General features: G+C 49.7%; 2 protein-coding genes across 4 annotated transcripts in view; one reads left to right on the plus strand and one right to left on the minus strand.

Annotated features, from left to right (window-relative positions):
- Positions 1-19,682, plus strand: part of TG (thyroglobulin) — a 241,004-nt gene that overhangs the window by 200,450 nt on the left and 20,872 nt on the right. The window contains exons 42-43 of the mRNA XM_073230159.1: positions 5,901-6,065; positions 7,031-7,198. Of these exons, the coding sequence (XP_073086260.1) occupies positions 5,901-6,065; positions 7,031-7,198 (333 nt within the window). The remainder of the gene's footprint in view (positions 1-5,900; positions 6,066-7,030; positions 7,199-19,682) is intronic.
- The window catches only part of SLA (Src like adaptor), an 81,793-nt gene that overhangs the window by 48,525 nt on the left and 13,586 nt on the right, over positions 1-19,682 (minus strand). The window contains exon 1 of one of the 3 annotated variants that reach the window (XM_073230163.1): positions 12,882-13,302. The exons of the other annotated variants lie outside the window; for them this stretch is intronic. The gene's annotated coding sequence lies outside the window, so the exon portion shown is untranslated. Of the gene's footprint in view, positions 1-12,881; positions 13,303-19,682 lie in introns of those variants that run through there. 3 annotated transcript variants of the gene reach the window in all.

Below are 19,682 nucleotides of genomic sequence, written 5' to 3' on the forward strand. Positions count from 1 at the left end.
CCAAGTCCTGCCTCTTCTGTGCACTTTCTTCCAGGCCACCTTCATGCTCAGAAATTTCTCCCTCCTCTGAATTCTCAAATCATGACAAAATTCATTGACCCTCATGGTAGAGAGCCTCTTCTTGAGGCCAGTAGGATGTGTGCCCTGCTGGATATGCTGTCTGTCTTCAACAAGCATCCACCTCGCTCAGGCTAGGAACTTATGTTTCTTTGTGACTCACTTTGCCTGGAAGAAAATAAACCTTTGCTTGGGTTGGGTTCTGAGCTCCCGATCCATTCTTAAAATATATTAGGTTGAAAACTCTCAGGTAATACATGGTGATTCATTTCAGTCCATTCAGTGACCCAGGTAGGGATGACTAAATTTCTAGAGGCCCAGTGTTCTGATCAGGATTTGGGGGTCACATACCTGATCTCTCCCAATGAGAAATCATGGAGAAAAGAACTGGACTTGGAGTCAGAACACTTGGATTCAGGGTCTGTGAAGCAGAAAATTTCTCCTTACAAAGAGATAGCTCTTCCTATCTAATCCAAACTTCATGATGTGTGGTGACAATGAAATCAGGACAGCGGGCAGGAAAGTGTGGCCCCGTGAAGGTGCCCATGTTCCGGCTCCATATCGGCTCTGCAGGTAGAGGCTCCTGCTGGCCTCCAGAACAGAGACTGCAAGGGACTTGCTACCTGTCAGCCTACTTTGTAATGATGGCTTTAATTAAGTGACTTTTTCGGCCATGACACTAGTCAGATAGCAGGTATTAAACGCATGGATAACAATATTCACTAATGATAATTGCAACTAACTTATATTGAGTGCTAATTATGCATTAGGTAGTTTACATCCATTATGTCAGTTAATCTGCATGACAGTTCTGTGAATGTTCACCATGAAATCCCCATTTCACAGATCAGGAACTGGAAGCTGCAAAACAGGGAAAGAATTGGCCAGAGGACAGTAGGCAGAGCTGGAATGGAAACCCTGGTCTGTCTGGATCCAGGGCCATGACTATCCCACTGTGCTGTGGCCTCACATTCACGCAGAGACAGAAAGGGACTGAATACGACAGGCATTTCACTGCCGGCTCACAGTGGGGGAACATGGAGCTAAGGAGCTGACTGCCTGGATGCAAAGCCTCGTCCCCCAGCTGTGAGGCTTTGGGACAAGTGGCCCAATCTCTGCCCCAGACTTTCATCACCTACCAAGTTGAGATAATACTGGTACCTTCCTCATAGAGTTCTTGCAGGCTGTAAATGAGCTTTTTCATACATGGCACATGGTAAGTGCCATATAAGTTTAAGTTACTGCCATCATCATGTCTGTACAGGGCACTGCTACAAGGCTGTACATGAACTAACATGCACAAGTCACACGGTGCCCTGGGCAGGTACCCAGCTTGCCACCTGTCACTTCTTTCCCCTTGAGGTAGATATCACTGTCTCTGAAAGATGAGGAATCCCCACATGAGAGAGGGGTAGGGGGGCACGAGGAGCCCCGAGTAGGAGGTGAGAAGGAGCAGGCACCTCCCATGGGGCTCACTTTGCCCAGATCCCCCGAGAAAGGCCACTCACGGGCCTTCCTGGGATGGCCACGTTTGTCACAGAAACTACCCCTCCTCGTTGCTCTTCTGCTACTTGCTTCCTCTTGGCAGACCTGTGAATGGCTCACGGAGGCGTCCATTCAGGAAAGTCTGGTGCATGTGTGTGTCATTGTATGTCTGCATGAAAATGGGTTTCAGTGTCTCTGTGTGAGAGAGTGTGTGTGTCTGTATGACTGTGTAAATGTGTCTGTATGTGAGTCTAAGTGTGTGTCTCTATGTGTGGGCGCGGGCCCTGGCTCTGAGGTGACTATAGGGGCCAACTGAGGTCAAGGAACCTCAAATTGTTCAGAGGCTCCAGGGAGAAATGCAGTGGTCAGCGATTGTGGTTTTGCCCCACACTATTTTTAAAGTTAAAAAGAAACAAGTGGAAACTCATTACCATTTAATAGCTAGGTCAGATTTAGATAAGACAGGCCAGGGGCTGCTGGCATGACAGGGAAGACTGAAGAGACCTGCCACCCCCAAACCCCCTGGGGTCCTGTGCGCACCCACATGCCCACAGCAGACAAACTGCCCTGCCGCCTGTGCAGAGGACACCCGCCTCCTCCCACACATCCTTGCGCTGACCTACAGAGGGTGCATCGTCTATCATTCCCATTCACAGGGAGGAAACTGGGGCCCTGGACATCACCCACGTGCCTCAGGTCACTTCATCAGGAAGGAACAAGACTGGCATTTAGTTCTGGTCATTCTGCCAGGTTCATACAGGGCTGGCAGCCTGGCCTACAGACTCCAGACAGGGACCCAGAGCCCCCTGCTCGGCGCAGCTCTGCACAGCACCCCTGCTTTGGCCCTCCAGTTCTGTCCCCAGCCAGTGCTCTGAAGTGAGGGCTGAGCTGGCTGTTGCATGTTTAACCACCGATTTTCCATCAAGAAAGAGGTTTCCTTCAGAAAGAACAATTTGAACAAAGTTCTCAAGAGAGAGGAAAGTTCTCTAAGCCGTCTTGCAATATCAGTGTACCCCACGCCTTTAACCACTTCCTCGCTACATCAGGAACCCTGGCTTTTTATAGCTGTAGACACTGTTGAAAACATGAGAAGGCCCCATCCTGAAATCCACATCTCACCACCTACCTGAGGGCAAGCTGGGCTCAGCAGCCCCCACCTCAGCATCATGCAGTTTGCCAGCTCAATTTCCAATTTAGAACATGGGCAGTGACCTTGAACCATGAGCATGTAGGAGTGTGTGTGTGTGCATTTTCTCTTCAGACAGAGTGCACCTGGTGGTTCTCTGAAATGCTGGCTTCATTATTGTAGGAAAGATCCTGGGCATAGGGACTCTGCTTCTTGCCCCGGCTTGCTGCCCCATTGATGAACTCCCTGCTCTGGGCTGGCTGGGATTTTCTCCCCTTGTTGCCCGTCCTCACTGTGACGTGGGTATCAGGGCTCTCTGCGTACTTTAGATGCTGGAACTCCAAGCAAGCCCCTGGCTGGGGAACAGCAGGACAGGCACCTTGCCCTGTGTGTTTAACAGCAAACCCAGCCAATCATGGGGGACTGTGAGCTTATCTAAATGTCTTAGGGACAGAAAACCTATGTGGGCTGCCTGTCCCTGTCTTGGTCTATCAGAACAGGCCACCAGCTGTGGCTCAGAGCTCCTGGAAGTGGTTTCTGGACACATCATGGTTGTATGGAGTCATACCCCCTGTTTTCTCTCCTCTTCTGGCTGTGTAGCCTCACCTTGGACTCTAGTCACAAAGTCCCTTCTTGGTCCTGACAACTAGGCAGAGAAAACAGTGACAATAGTGCTGCCACCTTTCATCCAGAACCTACTAGGTATCTCTGAAAGGTTGGCCCCCTAGTGGCTAAGGACTGGGTCTTGGAGCCTGGCTGCCCACATTCAGATCCTGCTTCTGCTTCAGACTAGCCTTGTCTTGAGCAAGTCATTTGGCCCTCGGTGCCCTGACCCCTCATCTGTAAGGTGGGGTGATAATATCACCAAGCTCGTGAGATGGTTGTGAGGCTTAAATTAATCTCTGTAAAATTCTGAGGACACACAGATAACAACCTTCCATCGAGGTTAGCTCTTGTGATTCTTAGGCATCTCACCCCAGAGGGACCGCATAGAGCCGATAGCCCTGGGTCCATGTTACCCAAGGGGGAAGGCACTGGGTACTGTGTGAAGTCATCCTGGGGAATTAGAAGCCAGGTCCGGAGGCTGCATTTAGCTGCCTCTGACTTCATTTAGCTTCTGAGATTCAGAGCCTTGACCTTCCTTATAGACAGGACCGGTCCCGGGCCCTGGGACCTCGCCTAGCCCTTTGGAGATCTGCTCCACCCAGTGCCGCACTCAGCTCAGTCCTACTCCCAGGATGACCTTTCTCATTGCAATGCCTGCACTTTGCCCAGAACACTTCTGTCCTGACTCTAAAGCACAAAGACCACTAGAATCTTCCAGGGACTGTGCTCAAGTGTGCTCCCTTATTCCAGGGCAGGCATCTGTTGTCTCTACTACAGAATGCATAACAACACCAAAGACTCAGGTGAGCATGGACACCTCACTTCACAGTCTCCAAAATGCTTTCCTGGGCAATACTTCAACAGTCCCCTTGAAGACCCAGTGGAAGTGGCGCCCTCTGCCTACCCTTTGTGTGTCTGTGGAAACTGAGCTCTGCATTCCTAGTACTCTTAGTTTCTGGGTTTGGGTGCACTGAATAGTCTAGAATGGAAACACTTTCTGTGGAGTCAGGCAGATCAACGCTGTCTTTACACTGGATGGAGTGAGAGGGTACAGTTCATCTCAAGGACTCCCCGTCTTGTTCTGGGTATAAAAACATGAGTGGGCATGAGGTGGGGGTTGAGCACATGGCCTACAGATGGGCTGCTTTGACCAGTGTTCTGGCTTTGCTGCTCAGCAGCTGTGTGTTGTTGGGCAAGATGCTGAACTCCCCTGGGCCTTAAATTCTGCTTTCTAAGATAAAGGGGTAAATAACATTAACATCCCGGGGTAGAGAAGATTTAATGCATTAATATACATGAAGTCCTTACAGCTGTGTCCAAAACTTAGCAAATACTCAATAAATGCTAACTATTATTATGTTTTGATATTGTTTCCAAGCTCCCAGTTCATGGTACTTATTATGTACTTGATAAATGAGACTTTTCCCTTTCCTCTTGGAACCTTTGTCTGCAAAATGAGGATGGCAGCGGTGCCCACCTCAGATTACATGAGACTAGGTAAAGTTTCTGGGAGGGTAAAAACCTGGCAGGTGGCAGTAGGTGGGCAGTGAACAACACTGCCCAGCCCAGCAGTTCCTGTTGCAGAGGTGGGTGAGATTACTGGGACGTCCCACCCCTGGCCGGGGTCAGAGGGCACAAGAGACCCTGGAGCCCAGCTGTCTGAATCCACAGGCTGGCTCAGCACCCTACAAGATTTCTGGCTGGGGTCAAGTTACTCAATTTCCCTATTTGTTTATGTTCATTTCTGCAAAATGGAGACAATAACAGCATCTAACTTACATAGCTGTTTGAGGATCAAGAGAGAGAACACGGAGAGGTGCTTGAGTTAATCCTCTAAGTCCTCAGTCCCATGGCTTGCTGTTATTACTATGGTGGCAGAAGCTCTAGCAATGGTAGAGGCGCTAGTAGTCCCCCGGCCCGACCCATGTCATCCCTGAGTCTCCAGAGCCTGAGCTGGAGGTGGGGGTGACCCACCAGGAAGGGCCCTGGGCTGTACATTAGCCTCAGTTCCTCAGTGCACCTCTTCCAGCCCAGGGCAGGTGACCCACTGCCACCAACCATCCGGCCCAAGATTGGCCTCCTGGAGCCCAGCTCCATCACTGCGTTCTTAGAGAGGAAATGCTCCCTCCCAGCAGCACAGCCTTGTCATGGAGACATCCATGACTGCCGGAACAATCTGCCTGCACAATGACTGCGTTTCCATCACCTTCTGAGACAGCATCTATTTCCAAGTCCAAGTCGATCTTCACTAAGCCAGGAAAGCTTGTTCCTCAAGAGCCCCTGGAGGCAGGGGTGCGATGTGGCTCCGTCTTCACAGTTCTCTTCCCAGAGGACAGTTGTGCTTCTTGTCCCTGTTCAGCCACCAGCAGCCTGTGCCTCCAGGCACAATGTTGGTTCACAGACAGAAACAGTGATCACCCTGTTCAGCACCCTCACTTCCCAGGGGAGGAAATGGAGGCCTGGGGAGACGCTTGTTCAAGATCATTTAGCATGTTCATCAGTCTTGACCTTCCAGTGCCTGAGGGCACCCCCGGGAGGGTCCTGGGTGCCCCATGTGTGTCCCTGAGGTCTCTGTGCTGAATGGGGGCAGATGACCTCAATGACCCGCATCTGCCTTCTCTTCCAGGGCGGCTCCTCCTTCTCCCCAGCCACTGTCATCAGCCAGGAGAGGGCTCGGCACCAGGCAGCGGCTTTGGCAGAGGAAGTTGGCTGCTCGACCTCGTCCATCCAAGAAATGGTGTCCTGCCTCCGCCAGAAGCCCGCCAACATCCTCAATGATGCCCAGACCAAGGTAGGCACCTGTGTGCAAGCTGGGGAGGCACATTCCCTGGTCTTCTACAAATAAACCAGGCCTGGAAAGGCACGATCCCCACCCCAGGCCACACGGGAGCTTGATGACAACTGGAGCTAGAATGCACACTCCCTGAGCCCCAGTGCCGTGCAGGGGCCAAGGGCTCTGATCTCTCTGCACAGTGGATTTTATCTGTAAAATGGGAATAATGACGTAGCCCTTGCGGAGTTGGAGGATACAGTGACGCGCTCTTACCCGTGTCAGGCCCATAGTAGCTCTCCATCAAGTCACAGCCAGGAGTACTGAGCGTTACAGTCAGGACTGCAGTCGGTTTGGGCCTCCTGTCCCCTTAGATAGGACAGGTGTGTCCTCCCTGTTCAGCCTCCAGAGGTCCTGCTCACAGCCCACGGTCTCTGTAGCCCTGACATTAATGAAGGGGGCACTAGAGGAGGAACTCTTGTCATCTGAGCTGATGGCTTGATCCCTTCAACAAGAGCCCGGGCTGTGGACCTGGAGCAAGTCTGATCCTCAGTCCCTCTAAATGTGGTCCAGTTGAGTAATGGCTGAGGCTGATGAATTTCCCTGAGGGGTCCTCCTCTAGCCACCACACCCTCCCCAGTCAGAGTCCCCTCCTGCCTCGCTCACACCCCTGTAGGCCCAGGCTCACCCATCCCCACTGTGGGCCTGTTGCTGCCTCGGCAGGGAGGCTCTGGGAAGCTGCTCTGGAATCATCCACTGCTCAGAGCAAGACCTGCCGTACAGCTGCTGGCGCTGTCGTCTGCTGTCCTGCCTGCCCGTTTGGGGCATTCTGCTCTCACTTCCCAAGGAGCCCCAGATACATCACCAGCATCGGTGTTCATTGTGGCTAAGACCTGATTAAGCAAAGTAATACAACTGATTATTCTAGAACCATTTATAAAAGGATAAAATCATACATATAATGGCACCCATTACACCCAATGCAGCTCCTGGCTGTGAGTGGCCCTTTCCACTACTGGGGTCCTGTGGTCGATGGCCAGTACCTCCGAGAGGCTCCAGCCAGAGCGCTGCAGAGATCTCCCCGGGCAAAGGTTGACCTGCTCATCGGGAGCTCTCAGGATGATGGACTCATCAACAGAGCGAAGGCTGTGAAGGTAGGCAGGGAGGAGGCCTCAGGGGTCCCCTGTTGGCTGTGCCCTGGTGTCTGCACCTCAAAGTCTTACTGCAATCACAAGTCATTGACTTACTTGTTCGATTACAACACAGCTGCTGAACAACTACTCTGGGCAAAGGCTTTATAAGGACTTTGGGAGGTGATATGGGGGGGGCGGGGTTCATGCATGAGACACGTGCAGAGTTGCAAGGAAAGCAGACACATCCATGATCACATTCACAAATCGCATCTGGGAATGAAACACTGTGGGAAACAGTGCGCAGGGGCTGCAGTTTCAGAGTTCCAGGCCATGTATAGCCCCACGCCCTGCAGGATGCTTATCCCAGTGAAGGCTGGGAGGAGAGGCTGGTGGATGAAGGGGTGCCATCTCCCGATCCTGGAAGGGAAACCCAAACACCACCCCTCCATGCTTGTTTTCTTACCCAGGAAAGCATAAGCATGCCCAGGACAGCTTTGTGGGGCATGCTGGAGACTCAACAAAGGGGGAGGAAGTTGTGTGGTCTTTTATCTGCCTGAGCACACCCTTCCTGCCATGACCGGATGTCATTGCCTCCCAGTGGGATGGGCTCACCCTTTAAAAGGCCAAGCACACATTCCTCTCCTCCGGCCCACCCACCCCTCCCGACGGGACCTTTAGGTGGTCAACCCTGCGATGGTGACCCCAGCTCATGAAACACAGTGAGAGGACACACGCTCAACTAAGGCACCTTGTCTGGCTCTCCTGCACGTAAGAAAACTGGAATTAAAAAAGAAAATCATCACGTAACTTAATGGGATCCTGCCTTTCCTTAGATCATTCTATTCCCTTCGGGAAAATATCTCACTTAGAGGAATCTATCTTACAGCAATAAAAACACCACTTTGACATGATATATATACAGGGGTATTTATCACAGCATTTCTCTAATTATTGTGGCAAAATGTTGGAAGCAACTCAATTGTCTATTAGCAGGGAAATGGCTGTCTCAGTTAAGGTGCACATAAACTTAAACATTATGCAGGTGCTGAAAAGAATGATCTAGATACACTTCTTCCTGGTAAGTTGTTAGATGGAAAACAGAAACTAAGAATGCAGAGAAATGTGAAATTGAAGTAGCATGCATATTTTAAATAACTCATCTGTAATATATAAATGTATATAATTTTATATATTTCTATGTGAAAGGGTAATGGTGTGAAAAGGACCATTAACAAGCAATTAATGCTGGTTATCTCAGGAAATGTGGGGGTGTGGAAAAGAATACTATGAATTGAATATTACTAATTTTCTGCATGTTATATATAATGTGCATACATATATGTATATGTAGATAGCGGTGTGTGTGTGTGTGTGCGTTAGGGGGTATGCAGAGCAGAGCTCAGTCACCATTGGTCATCTGTCCAGCTGACTCATGGCCGTGGAAAGAGAACTTCTGTGCCTGATCCACCTTTATGTTTTTCTGCTGAGCAGCCATGGTTATCACGGCCCTGACCTCGAGGGGCTGCAGCCTGATGACTGAACCAGACTAACACTAAGGAAACACTGATATGATGCCATTCTCCATCACTAGCCCTGGGCTTTCCTTCTCTAAAGTAATGAGATCGCATGACTTTTAATCAAGACCCTTATTACATTAAAAAATGGTACAGCCATTTAAGTATAAATTACATACATGTATACCCCTGTACTAATACACTGAATCATTACAGAAGATTCATAAAAACAACAAAAAATTTAAAGCATGAGAAAGAAAGGGATGTTTTTGTATTTGTGCCTCTGCACGCTCTGCCCCGAAGCAGTGCCCAGCAGCAAGGGCACAATGCAAAGGAACGGCTGGGGACCCCAGACCCTTTTCCATGCAGTTCCTCAGCTCACATTGTCCTACAGGGGAGGATGTGGGAATCTCTGTGCAGAAGAGACTATATCCTCACAGCTCTGATGCTCTGGACCATGTGCTGAAAATTTATCCTGACTTTACAGAGAGAGGAAGTATTACTTTATACCCCCAGGAGCCTGGTGGTCAACTAGGCAGGTGGGAGGCAGCAGGCCCAGGCTGCCAGTGCCCATACCCCTGCCCCTGCAGGGGAAAGGCTATCCATGGGGCTGGGGGCAGGAGGGTTCTTACTGGGAACCTGGAGCTGTGGTTGCCCAGCAGGCAGCCCAGGTCTGTAGTTTCTGAACAGGCCAGCCCAAGGTTAGAGGCTAGTCTGGTCCTGCAGCTGCCTTCATCTTTCCTGGTCCTCCCCTAGCAGCATGTTTGGGAGTTTCCAGACTCTGTCCTGGACTTCTGAGCCCCGCCAGTGAGGAGCCTGCAGCCAGAGGACAGGGGTCCCTCCTCAGTAACGCATTTCATTCCTTTCATTGAGTTTCCCTCCAAGGCCTTCAAGGAGAGGTTTCCTTGGTCCACTTGCCAATAAAGATGGTGTCTGTTGCCAGGAGCTTACTGCACTCACCAGGACGCGGCTGGAGAAGTGTGCCTTCAAGTGCGGCACCAGACAGGGGAGCCACTAAGAGGGCATGGCAGAGCGGTGCCAGCCCTGTTCCACAGCTGGTACCCAACACCCAGTCCTGGGGCAGCACGCCCTCTGCACATTTATTCTCAGTTAGGTGGTTCTGTCTTAACTTCTCATCTCTACTCATGCTCCTGTGAACACACACTAGTGTAGCCAAAAAGTGGTTTTTTTTTTGTGAGCCAGCATCCTGCCAGGACCTCATCTGGGTGCTGATGTGGGGAACTGAGAGGAAGAGGGAAAGAGTCATGGTGGGCCCTGAAGCCAGCTCCATACTTTTATGCCATTACGTGCTGACATCTCCTAATATGTGCCTCCAGCCCCACTTTATACCTCCTACCTGGACCTTTCCCTTGAGTGCTAGACTGGGTTAGCTCACAGCCTGTTTGACGTCTTCACTTAGATGTCCCATAGCTTCTCATATCCAAGTGAACTGCAGATTCCATCTCTGCCCCCGCCCACCCACCGTGTCCTCCTGTGCTCTTCACATCTCAATAAACAGCAACTCATGCATGTGCAAGCACGAACGCCCAGCTCAAGCCATTCTCGACTCAGCTCTCTCCCATCCTACCAGCATTGTCAGCAAATCCCGTTGGCTCTGTCTTCAGAATGTATCCAGAATCCAGCCACCTCTTCGGCCATCACCCTGACCCATGGCATCATCTTTCTCTAGGGTTTTTATAAGGGCCCCCAACTATCTTCCTTCTCCTGCATCATTTGTCCCCTATGATTTATGAGAACCACAGTGGCCAGTGCCACTTTATAGTACAAGTCAGATCATGTCACTCCTTTACTCAGCTTACACAGGAAAAGCCACAGTCCTTGCAGTGATGCTACCTGATGTGGCCCCTATTCAACCTCTGACCCCACCTCCTGCTATGCCTCCCTTGCTCACTGTGCTGGATCCTAACTGGTCCCTTTGATGTTATTCAACTATGCCAAGCATGCTTCCACCTTAGGGTCTTGGCACTTGCTATTCCCTCTTCTAGAATGTTCTTCTCCAGGTAATTCACTGACTTCCTTCCTTCAGAGTCCGCTTCTTCAGAGACCTTGCCTGACCACTGATGGAGAGGGCAGTCATATCCCCAGAATTCTCTCCCCCGCTTCCCCTGCTCCATCCTCAGCACAAATCCCCCTTGACAGATGATATATTTGTCTATTGTATTTCTTCCTCAACTAGCATGGGAGCCCGTGGGCATTGAGACTTTATCTGTTTTGTATTCTGCGTTCTCTCTGGTTCCTAGGAAGATATCTAGTGCAGAGTAAGTGCTCAATGAATCATTATTAGATTGAAGGAATGACATTATGGAAAACCATCTACATGCCAGGATGGAACCTGAGTCTTCAAGGACATGATTCATCCTCAGGCAACCCTATGAAGCAGGGATTTACTATCACTGTTTTTCAGATGGGAAACCACTCAGAGAGAAGGCAGAATTCAAGTCCAGGTCTCTCAGACTCCAAAGACAGCCTCTTTCCATTACAGCCCTCAGGACTCTGGGAAAAGCCAGGCCTTCCCTCCGAGAGGGAACCCACACACTGTGAGGTGGGGGCCCATGAGCTGATGTCTAACATCATCTTAGTGAGGAAGAAGGCTTCCAGAGGTTTAATGATAATGACCTTGTCACAAAGTCATCAAACCAGTCATTCACAAAGCCAGGTATTCTCTGCAGAGCCTCTGTCTCCAAATGGGGTGCTTTCCCATGACCCCATGTGTGCTGAACTCCAGGATAGGGATGGTAAATGCACTCATATCACTGAACCCTCCAAGACATGACCACAGCCCAGAGCTCCTCAGAATCCTGCCCAACACAGGACTGCCGCATAGTCTGTATGGACACACACGTGGAAACCAGGCTACCAGCTGCCCCCTAGATACAGCATTGTAGTTCCTCTTTCATTTCAAAACATCCTCCTCATGCACGCCCCCCAGGATTCCCTCCCATGCCTCAGCCTGCTCACGACCTTCATTCAGACTTGAGTTTGTGGGTTTCTCCATTTCTCCCCAGAAGGTTCCATTGCATATGCATTCAACTGCTATTAGCTGAAGGAGAGCTCTAGGAGGGCACGTTCCCAAGGACCTCAATCCCAGTGACTCCTTCTGGATCCTCTGGCCTCCTGTATAAAGTCAGCCCCTCCTGCCCATCTGTGCAGAGAAGCAGGATGTAGCAACTGCAGAAAATGACCACAGCCTAGAACAGGGTATCACACATGTTTCTCAACACCGAGACCTGTTTAGACATGCAACACTTAACAAAGTCATTTACTGTGTGACAGACATGGGGCTAAGTGTTTGGGGCATAAATACACATAAAATTTCTGCCTTCAAGGAGCACACAGTAAGGTAAGGTAAACAGAAAATGAGCAAAAGTAAATAACTAAAATACAGTTTGGTGTATGCTGTGCGGAGAGATGGGCATTCTACTGCAGGCCCTCAAGAGGCTGCTGGGCAAGTAGGGGTCACTGACCCACGTGGCATTGCCCCGGGAGGGACACCGTGTTGAAGGAACTGTCCAGGACCCCGTTCCCTGAGCCATCTGTGAGCAAAGCAGGGACAGGGTCCTGGATGTCCATGGGCTGAAACCAGGAGCATCTGAGTTCTCCAGAATGTGAGCCTCAGTCTCTCTTATCTGTTAAATCGGGAGAGCATTAGGAAATATCCTCAAAAAGATACCAAAAGAAATCATATACGCAGCATTATCAGGCAAATAGTATATGCATAAGTATTAGTTTTTCACTTAATTTTTTAACTGTACTATATTATGATTAGTGTCCAAAGCTATTGTTTCTGATTCAGATGGTTATTCTGTGAAAGCAGGCATGCAAAGGATGTGCAGTCACCCAGTCTCCTCGCCTGACCTGAGCCAATTTCCCAAATCGTGGTAGACGCACACACATGCTTTCTCCTCATGCCAGCCCTGCATCCATACCATCCAGAGCCCAACCCACAAACACATGCCATCTAGCTTCCCAGGGGAAGTCAGTCCTGCCCCAATGAGCCCCTGTACCACCGCCCGTCACCTCAACAGATCCCCACCAAATTCCTGCAGACCACAGAGGGTGGGTGGGTAGGGCTTCAGCAAGTCCATGTGAAGACCCTCATCCCTATCACCCGAGGCTGACTGTGGCCCCCACAAGGAGTCCTAATGTCACCTACAGAGTTGACAACATACCCGAGGAGCAGGGCTGTCTGAACCGCCTGGAAGGGCTCGGTGCACGGAGAATGTCTTATTTTCTGAAGTAGCAGCTTTCTGTTGAAATTCTTCATCAGTCGCCGTGAGGGGATTTTTTTCCTTTTCTCTCCTCCTAACTGGTGAAACTGACAGTCTGCCTACATTAACCGGGCATTAATTTGCATGATCAAAAGCAGATTCGTTCCAAACCATGCAATGTTCTGTCTTCCCCTCGCACAAGCATCTCCAAGGAAGGCAAAAAAAATCAGAAATAGCGAGCCGTGGCCGTGCCCCTGAGCTGGGGCAGGAGCTGGCCTCCTCGGCCAGGAGCAGGTGGAGTGGGGCCCTTCATGGGGAGGGGAAAGCAGCCCATCTGAGAGTTGGAAAGCAGCACCTGGCAGCCCGAGGTGCTGGCACCAGCCCCAGCACAGGAAAATCAAGCCTTTGGTGACAGATGATAGCAGAGCAGCTTGCAGGAGTCCCAGAGAGCATGCATGATTTCCTGAAAAGAGGTGCTCGGGGGTGGGGAGGCGTTAGGGTCTGGACCCAGGCACAGTGGGGCCCTGCGGAGAGCCCATGACCTGAAATCAGAAAAACGGGTCTCAGTTCCTGGCTTCAGCCATGCAGTTCAGTCAGGTTGCTGAACCGGTCTCTGTCCTTTGAATGGGCACAATGAGATCAGCCCAGCCGACCTCCTGCAGCATTACGAGAAAACTTTTAGGCAAAGGAGCTTCCAAACCCAGGGACTCTGTCCGACCCTTGGCTCTGGGCCATCCCAGGGCACTCTAAACCCTCCATGCCAGCTGCATGCCCAAACCCACTCATATGGCTGTAACCACCAGGCCTACACATATGACCTTATCTAACTGTCCTCATGGCCCTGCCAGCTGGGATTAGCATTCTAAGTTGAGGATCAATGAGGTTGACTTGTCCCTGCAAATACTAAAAATACTTGACCACTGCACTGGGAGAAGATCAGCGTAAGCCAGGCTGGATTCATTATTATTTTTTCTCCTGATTTAAAAAAATTAAAAGTAAAATTTTTTCAGGGGCCCCTAAAATTATGGTGGGCCCTGTGCTCTGGGCCTGCTGTGCCTAATGGCAAAGTTAGCCCCTTGTCCCTTAACATCCATAATGAGTGCAGAGACAGGAGCGTTTACCCCCTAATTCCAGCATGCATTCAACATATATTTATTAAGGGGTCTCCTGCAGGCTCTGGGGCAAATCGGTAACTCAGACAGGTAAAGCTCCTGACTTGTGGAGTGTATAGTGAGAGGATATAGACAATGATGGTGTAAGTAAATAAATTAAGAATTTCAGATCTTGAAAAGTTGCCTGAAGAAAATTGAAATGAGAGAGCAAATTGATGCTTTGGCATGGAGGTCAAGGAGAAGTCTTTGGACTAAGACCTGAGTGATGGGGGGGAGCTGGCTATGGGCAGCCCTAGGTGAAGAGATAGTGCAAAGGCCCTGAGGCAGGGCATGTTTTGGGGGACATAGAAGGACAGAGTGCTGGAAACTCAGTGATAACAGAGGGACTGGTAGGAGAGGAAGTCAGATGTGCCAGAGGAGACCTGATAGATGAGATCTCATATACTATCAGGAAAGGAATTTTATTCTCCTTGCAGTAGCCAGTCATTGGAATGTTTTAATTTGGGGAGTGATTATATTGATTTATCTTTTTCTAAAAGATAATAACATGGATTCTAGACATGGTAATGGTGAGAAATAACCATATTTGAGATACATTTTGACTGGCCGTTGGATGTATGAGTTGAGATTCAGAGTGTGGTCAAAGCAGTAGATGAAAATATGGAAGAAAACCAGGGAAATTTTGATGTCATAAAAGCCAAGAAAAGTTTATTGCAGCATTATTTACAACAGCCAAGATATGGAAGCAACCTAAGTATCTATCAATAGGTAAGATGTGATATACACACACAATGGAATATTACTCAGCCATAAAAAAGAATGAAATCTTGCCATTTCAGCAACATGGATGGACCTAGAGGGTAAGCAGAATGAGTCAAACCAAAAAAGACAATAAGTATATTTTACTTATATGTAGAATCTAAAAAAAGAAAGAAACAAACAAACCAGAAATAGACTCATAAATGCAGAAAAATAACTGATGGTTGCCAGAGAGGTCATGGTGCGGGTAAGGAATAGGAAAAATAGGTGAAAAGGATAAAGAAGTACAAGCTTCTGTTAATAAAGTAAGTCAGTCATGGGGATGAAAAGTACAGCATAGGGAATAAAGTTGATAATATTGTAATAACATTGTATGGTGACAGGAATGTAGGTCCTGAGCCACCTTGACAAGGCCCGCTTCAGTGGGATGAAGGGAAGGGAAGGCTGACCAGAGCAGGCCGGGGGTGCGGGGGCAAGCAGGAGGAGCAAGGCGTGGCCACTCTGCTTCCCCACCCCCTCTGCTCTTGTGCGTCATCCCCTCTGGATGCAAGCACTTCACCAATTTTCATGGATATTTTGCTCATTGACAGGTCACCTCTCCAACTTTAAATGAACAAATGAGCCATTACATAAACAAATGAGTATTGTGCCTCTCTCTACCTTAGCACTCTAGAGAATTCTGGGGGCATTCATTATCCATTGGTCCATCCATACAGACGTGCAAGGATCAGGTGAACTCTGATAGGCTGCCTCTTTCCTTTGCAGACTCTACTTGGGTCTCCTCTCAAACTGATGATGTCATAACCATTTTGCACAACTCCAAGAGTAACCAGTGTACAAAATTCACTAAGGACCCTGTGCATGAGCTCTGCTCCCCCAACCCCCACCTGCCACAGCCATGTGAGTGCTTCTGCCCCACATTGGGTAGGAGATGGAGTGAGGGCCCGAGCCAGGGGTAGGCAGGAGGGTGGGCTGAGATGTACCCAGGAGGGCAGTCATCAGGATGGGGTGCATAGAGGGTTGAGAAGATAGGGCAGTGGAGTCAGGAAACATGTCTTTTTAATCAAGTGACTGGATTCTGGGCTTAGTTGCTGAGGGTGGGAAAATAGGAGGGGAGAAGGTTCTGGAGGGAGGAAGAGCATGTGTAGATGACGAAGGTACATTGTGCTCATACCGAAATTGAGGGACCTGGGAGATTCTCAGGACATGGGAGATATTTGTATACACAGACCGTTGATTCAGGCTGGAGAGAGATTTAGGAATCATGAACTTACAGTCTTGTTGAAGCAAAGGCAGGAAATGGTTCCGTCCCACAACCATATGCAGGCAGGTGGAAGGGGAAGCGCAGAGGGCAGGGAGGGCAGCTGTGCTTCTCAGCATTTAAAAGGGGCAAAATAACAGAAGGGGTTCCAGAAATGAACCCGAGACAGAGCAGTTTAGGGAGAAGGAGATGGTGAGGATCACAGTGGAAGAGGCATGGCGAGCAGTCCGAGTCCGCATCGGTGACCTCGGAGAGGGTAGCCGGGGCAGGGAGGAGCCAGACGGCTACAGGGACAAGGGACAGTGGCCAGGCTCACTGAGCACACACCCTGGGACGAGGCCCTCCTTGGCAGAGACCCCAGGTGGGCATCTAGCTCTTGGTGGAGGTGGTCATGGAGCACTGCACATGGAAGGTCCTGAGCGAGGCAGCATTTGCCAGGTGGCGTCACTAAGGAAGTTGGGAGGTGGGGGTGTCCCCAGAGTGCTGGGCAGCAAGGCTTCAGCCTCAGAGGGAAGGGTGGTCCCTGGTCCAGGAGGAGGGAGGGGGCTGGGGAAGGGCTCTGCATGGGCTTTGCCCTGAGAACAAGAGAGCCCTGTGGGTGTGGGATGAGCTCCGAGGATCCCCTGAGCAACTGTGGGATCAGCATGGCAGGAGCGGAGCAGTAGGAAACAGTGGCCACTGGACGCCTTAGCAGGTACCCTGAAGAGCTGGGGACACCATGTCAAGGACACGTGACCGATGGCCAGCTCTGCTTCTCACCCACTCAGACCCCCATCTCTGGCAGGCGGCCCCTGCAAACCACAGTGCAGGAGCCCTTCTCCTGGCCCCTCCTGAGGCACAAGCCTGGTGGAGCCCACCAGCCGCCAGGCCCCCCATTCCCCCTTCCACGCTCTGCTCCTCCGCCCGCATCACGGCACCACTGTGGGGCCTCCCTGCTCCTGCCTACCTGGCTCCCACACCCTGCCCCTCTCCGTCACACCCAGAGCCAGGTTCGAACCTGGGTCTCAAATGCCAGACTCCAGGTTCAGTCCACTATGCTACAAGGCATACGGGACAGCACTGAAGCCCTTCACGGTCCAGATGTTTCCAAAGAGCTCTAACTTTTCTGTAGGATATATTAATGGCAGTCTTTTAAAAACCCACACAAAGCATGTGCCAGTTCTTGGTAGCGCTTACCAAAGCCCAGCCTGTATTAAAGCCGCTCCAAGGCCACTCTTGCCTGTAATTGCGGCTTGTGGAAGTTGGAGCTTGCAGACACATGGTGGCTCTGCTCCCTCCTGCTGACTCTCTAATTAAACTCCCAGCAGCATCTGTGCTTCAGTCCTCGCCAAAAATTAAGAGGTGTGGGTCTTGCAGGAAAGGAGCCCCTCACGTTTCTGCGTGCCCCTGGGGGTTTGGGTCCACACTCCAGACCTCTCCAGAGGACTGACCAGTTGACAGAGCCGTGCACTGAGTCTCAGCAGCTCAGATCTCCTGAAAATGTGAAACTAGCGCATAAAATGCAAGCAGAAAGGGCCCCTCCCTTCAGCGTCCTAGCTCTGGAATGTGTAGACTGTTTTGTATGAGAGGCACTTGTAGCAGTGCCCAGGGCTTGGTGCCCTGGTACTCTTACCAGCTGCCCCATCGCGGAAAGAGTTTCCATAGACCCCATGGAAAAGACTCTGTCCTTTAGGTGTGGCCAATCATTTCCCAGCAGTGATTCAGAAGAGGGGCTCCAGGGGTTCAGATCCACAGCCAGTGGGACCCACATCCATCAGATCTCTAAAACAGGGCTTCCCTAGCCCATCTCAGTTGGAGACAAGGTTGAGTCTACACACAGCTGGTAACAACAAATGTCATGCTAAGAAATTTGTCATATCATCTCACTTAACTTCATGACAGTTTTATGAAGAGGGTAATATTATTGTGCCCATTTTACATAGGAAACAAAGGCACAGAGAGATTAAGTAACTCTCCCAAGGTCACCCAGCTGCTAAGTGGCAAAGTTAGCTCCAAGCCCAGGTCTTTTCCAACTCTTTTGAACCCAAGAGGTTTGAATTTGGAGCCTCACTTGTAGCCTTTAACCAGTATTATCTCTCTACAGAGGTCAGCATCTCCTCTATTCATTTGTCTCACACATATCTACTGAGCACCTCTTAGGTGCTTGACACCACGCTGAACACTGTACGCCCCTTTGCCATGTAGTTCTGGAGCAGTGGGCAGATAAACTGACAGTACCCTGGGATTTAACACAGCGCCTGAGGGTGCCCAGGGCCCCATGTTCTAGCCTGGTGAATAATAACCACTCACTTCTATAATGGTGAATAAAAACCATTTTTTTGCCCAGAACTGTGCTAAACCCTTTATATGCATGTTTCATTGGAATTTGGCACTAATTCTTTGCATTCACCCAATTCACATGGTGATTTTGATACTTCACTGAAATACACATGTTAATGTTTGGCAATAACTATAGATATGCAAATGGTTCCTAATACCATTTTTGTTATGAAGTATTCCAAAACCTCAGAAAAGGATAGATAATAATATAATGCAGTTTCCTCTCTAAATAATTAGTAGGTTGTATAATTACACACAAGTATTTTTGAATAGATAGGTTAGAGTAGAATAGGATAGAGTGGAAACTATCAGATTTATTGTGTATGGTGAGAGCCAGGAGTGTGAACATTCTTCACATGTTATTTCAAGTGTGTGAAGTGTGTGTGTGTGAGTGTGTGTGTGTGTGTGTGTGTGTGTGCATAATTTGTGTGTGGAAATGTCTTTCTTACTGTAGATCATTAGTAAAAAATATTGGAAAGCCATTGATATAATAAATACTCTTGCATACACATTCATACTGAACAGATATTAATATTTTGCCATGCTTGCTTCAGATCTTTTCCCAATAAATCCGTGTCATAGGTAGAATGACGAATGAAGGCCTCTGTGCACACCCCTCCCTGCTCTCCCTCCCGCATCTCTCCCGGAGCCAGCAGACATCCTTGATCAGTCACCCCACTGATGGGCCCTGCCTCTTCTGGGTGAGCTGGCTGAGACAGGCCGCCCCAGGACCGCCCGGAAGAATCCCAGCCAGGAGGGCTCGCTTCTGACTATACCCGTGTCTCAAATTCCAACCACAGATCCTGATTGCTGGGAAATGTTTAGGGAAACATGTTAAACATGCCAGAGGATCCTGATAAGCACATCGTGCTGTTGACATATGAGCCTACAAATATGTAAATACACATAGGACCATGCAAGGGCCCAGGGGTCTGAGGCTCACACTCAGGAACTGCGTCTCTGATTATCTGCTGCCCCTTGTTTTCAGAAATGAAGAAACTGAGTCCTGGGGAAATGAACTACCTGCTGACTGTCCTGGTGTAGACAGCAGGGATGCTGGGACAAGAAGGAAGGAAGGAAGGAAGAATTAGGAGGGAGAGAGAAAAAGGAGGGAAGGAAGGAAGGGAAGAGAGAGAAAGAGAAAAGTATTTTCATCTGGGCATGATTCCCCAGAGAGCTGCAGACCTTCCCTGACCGTCCTATAAAAAATACCCCAAACCTCTCAACCTGCTGTTTGTCTTCACAGCACACGTTGCTTAATGAACTGTACAGTTATTTGCTTATTTTCCATCTCCACCCACTAGAATGTGA

This window comes from Manis javanica, chromosome 2 (assembly GCF_040802235.1).
Source record: "Manis javanica isolate MJ-LG chromosome 2, MJ_LKY, whole genome shotgun sequence".
NCBI lineage: Eukaryota > Metazoa > Chordata > Mammalia > Pholidota > Manidae > Manis > Manis javanica.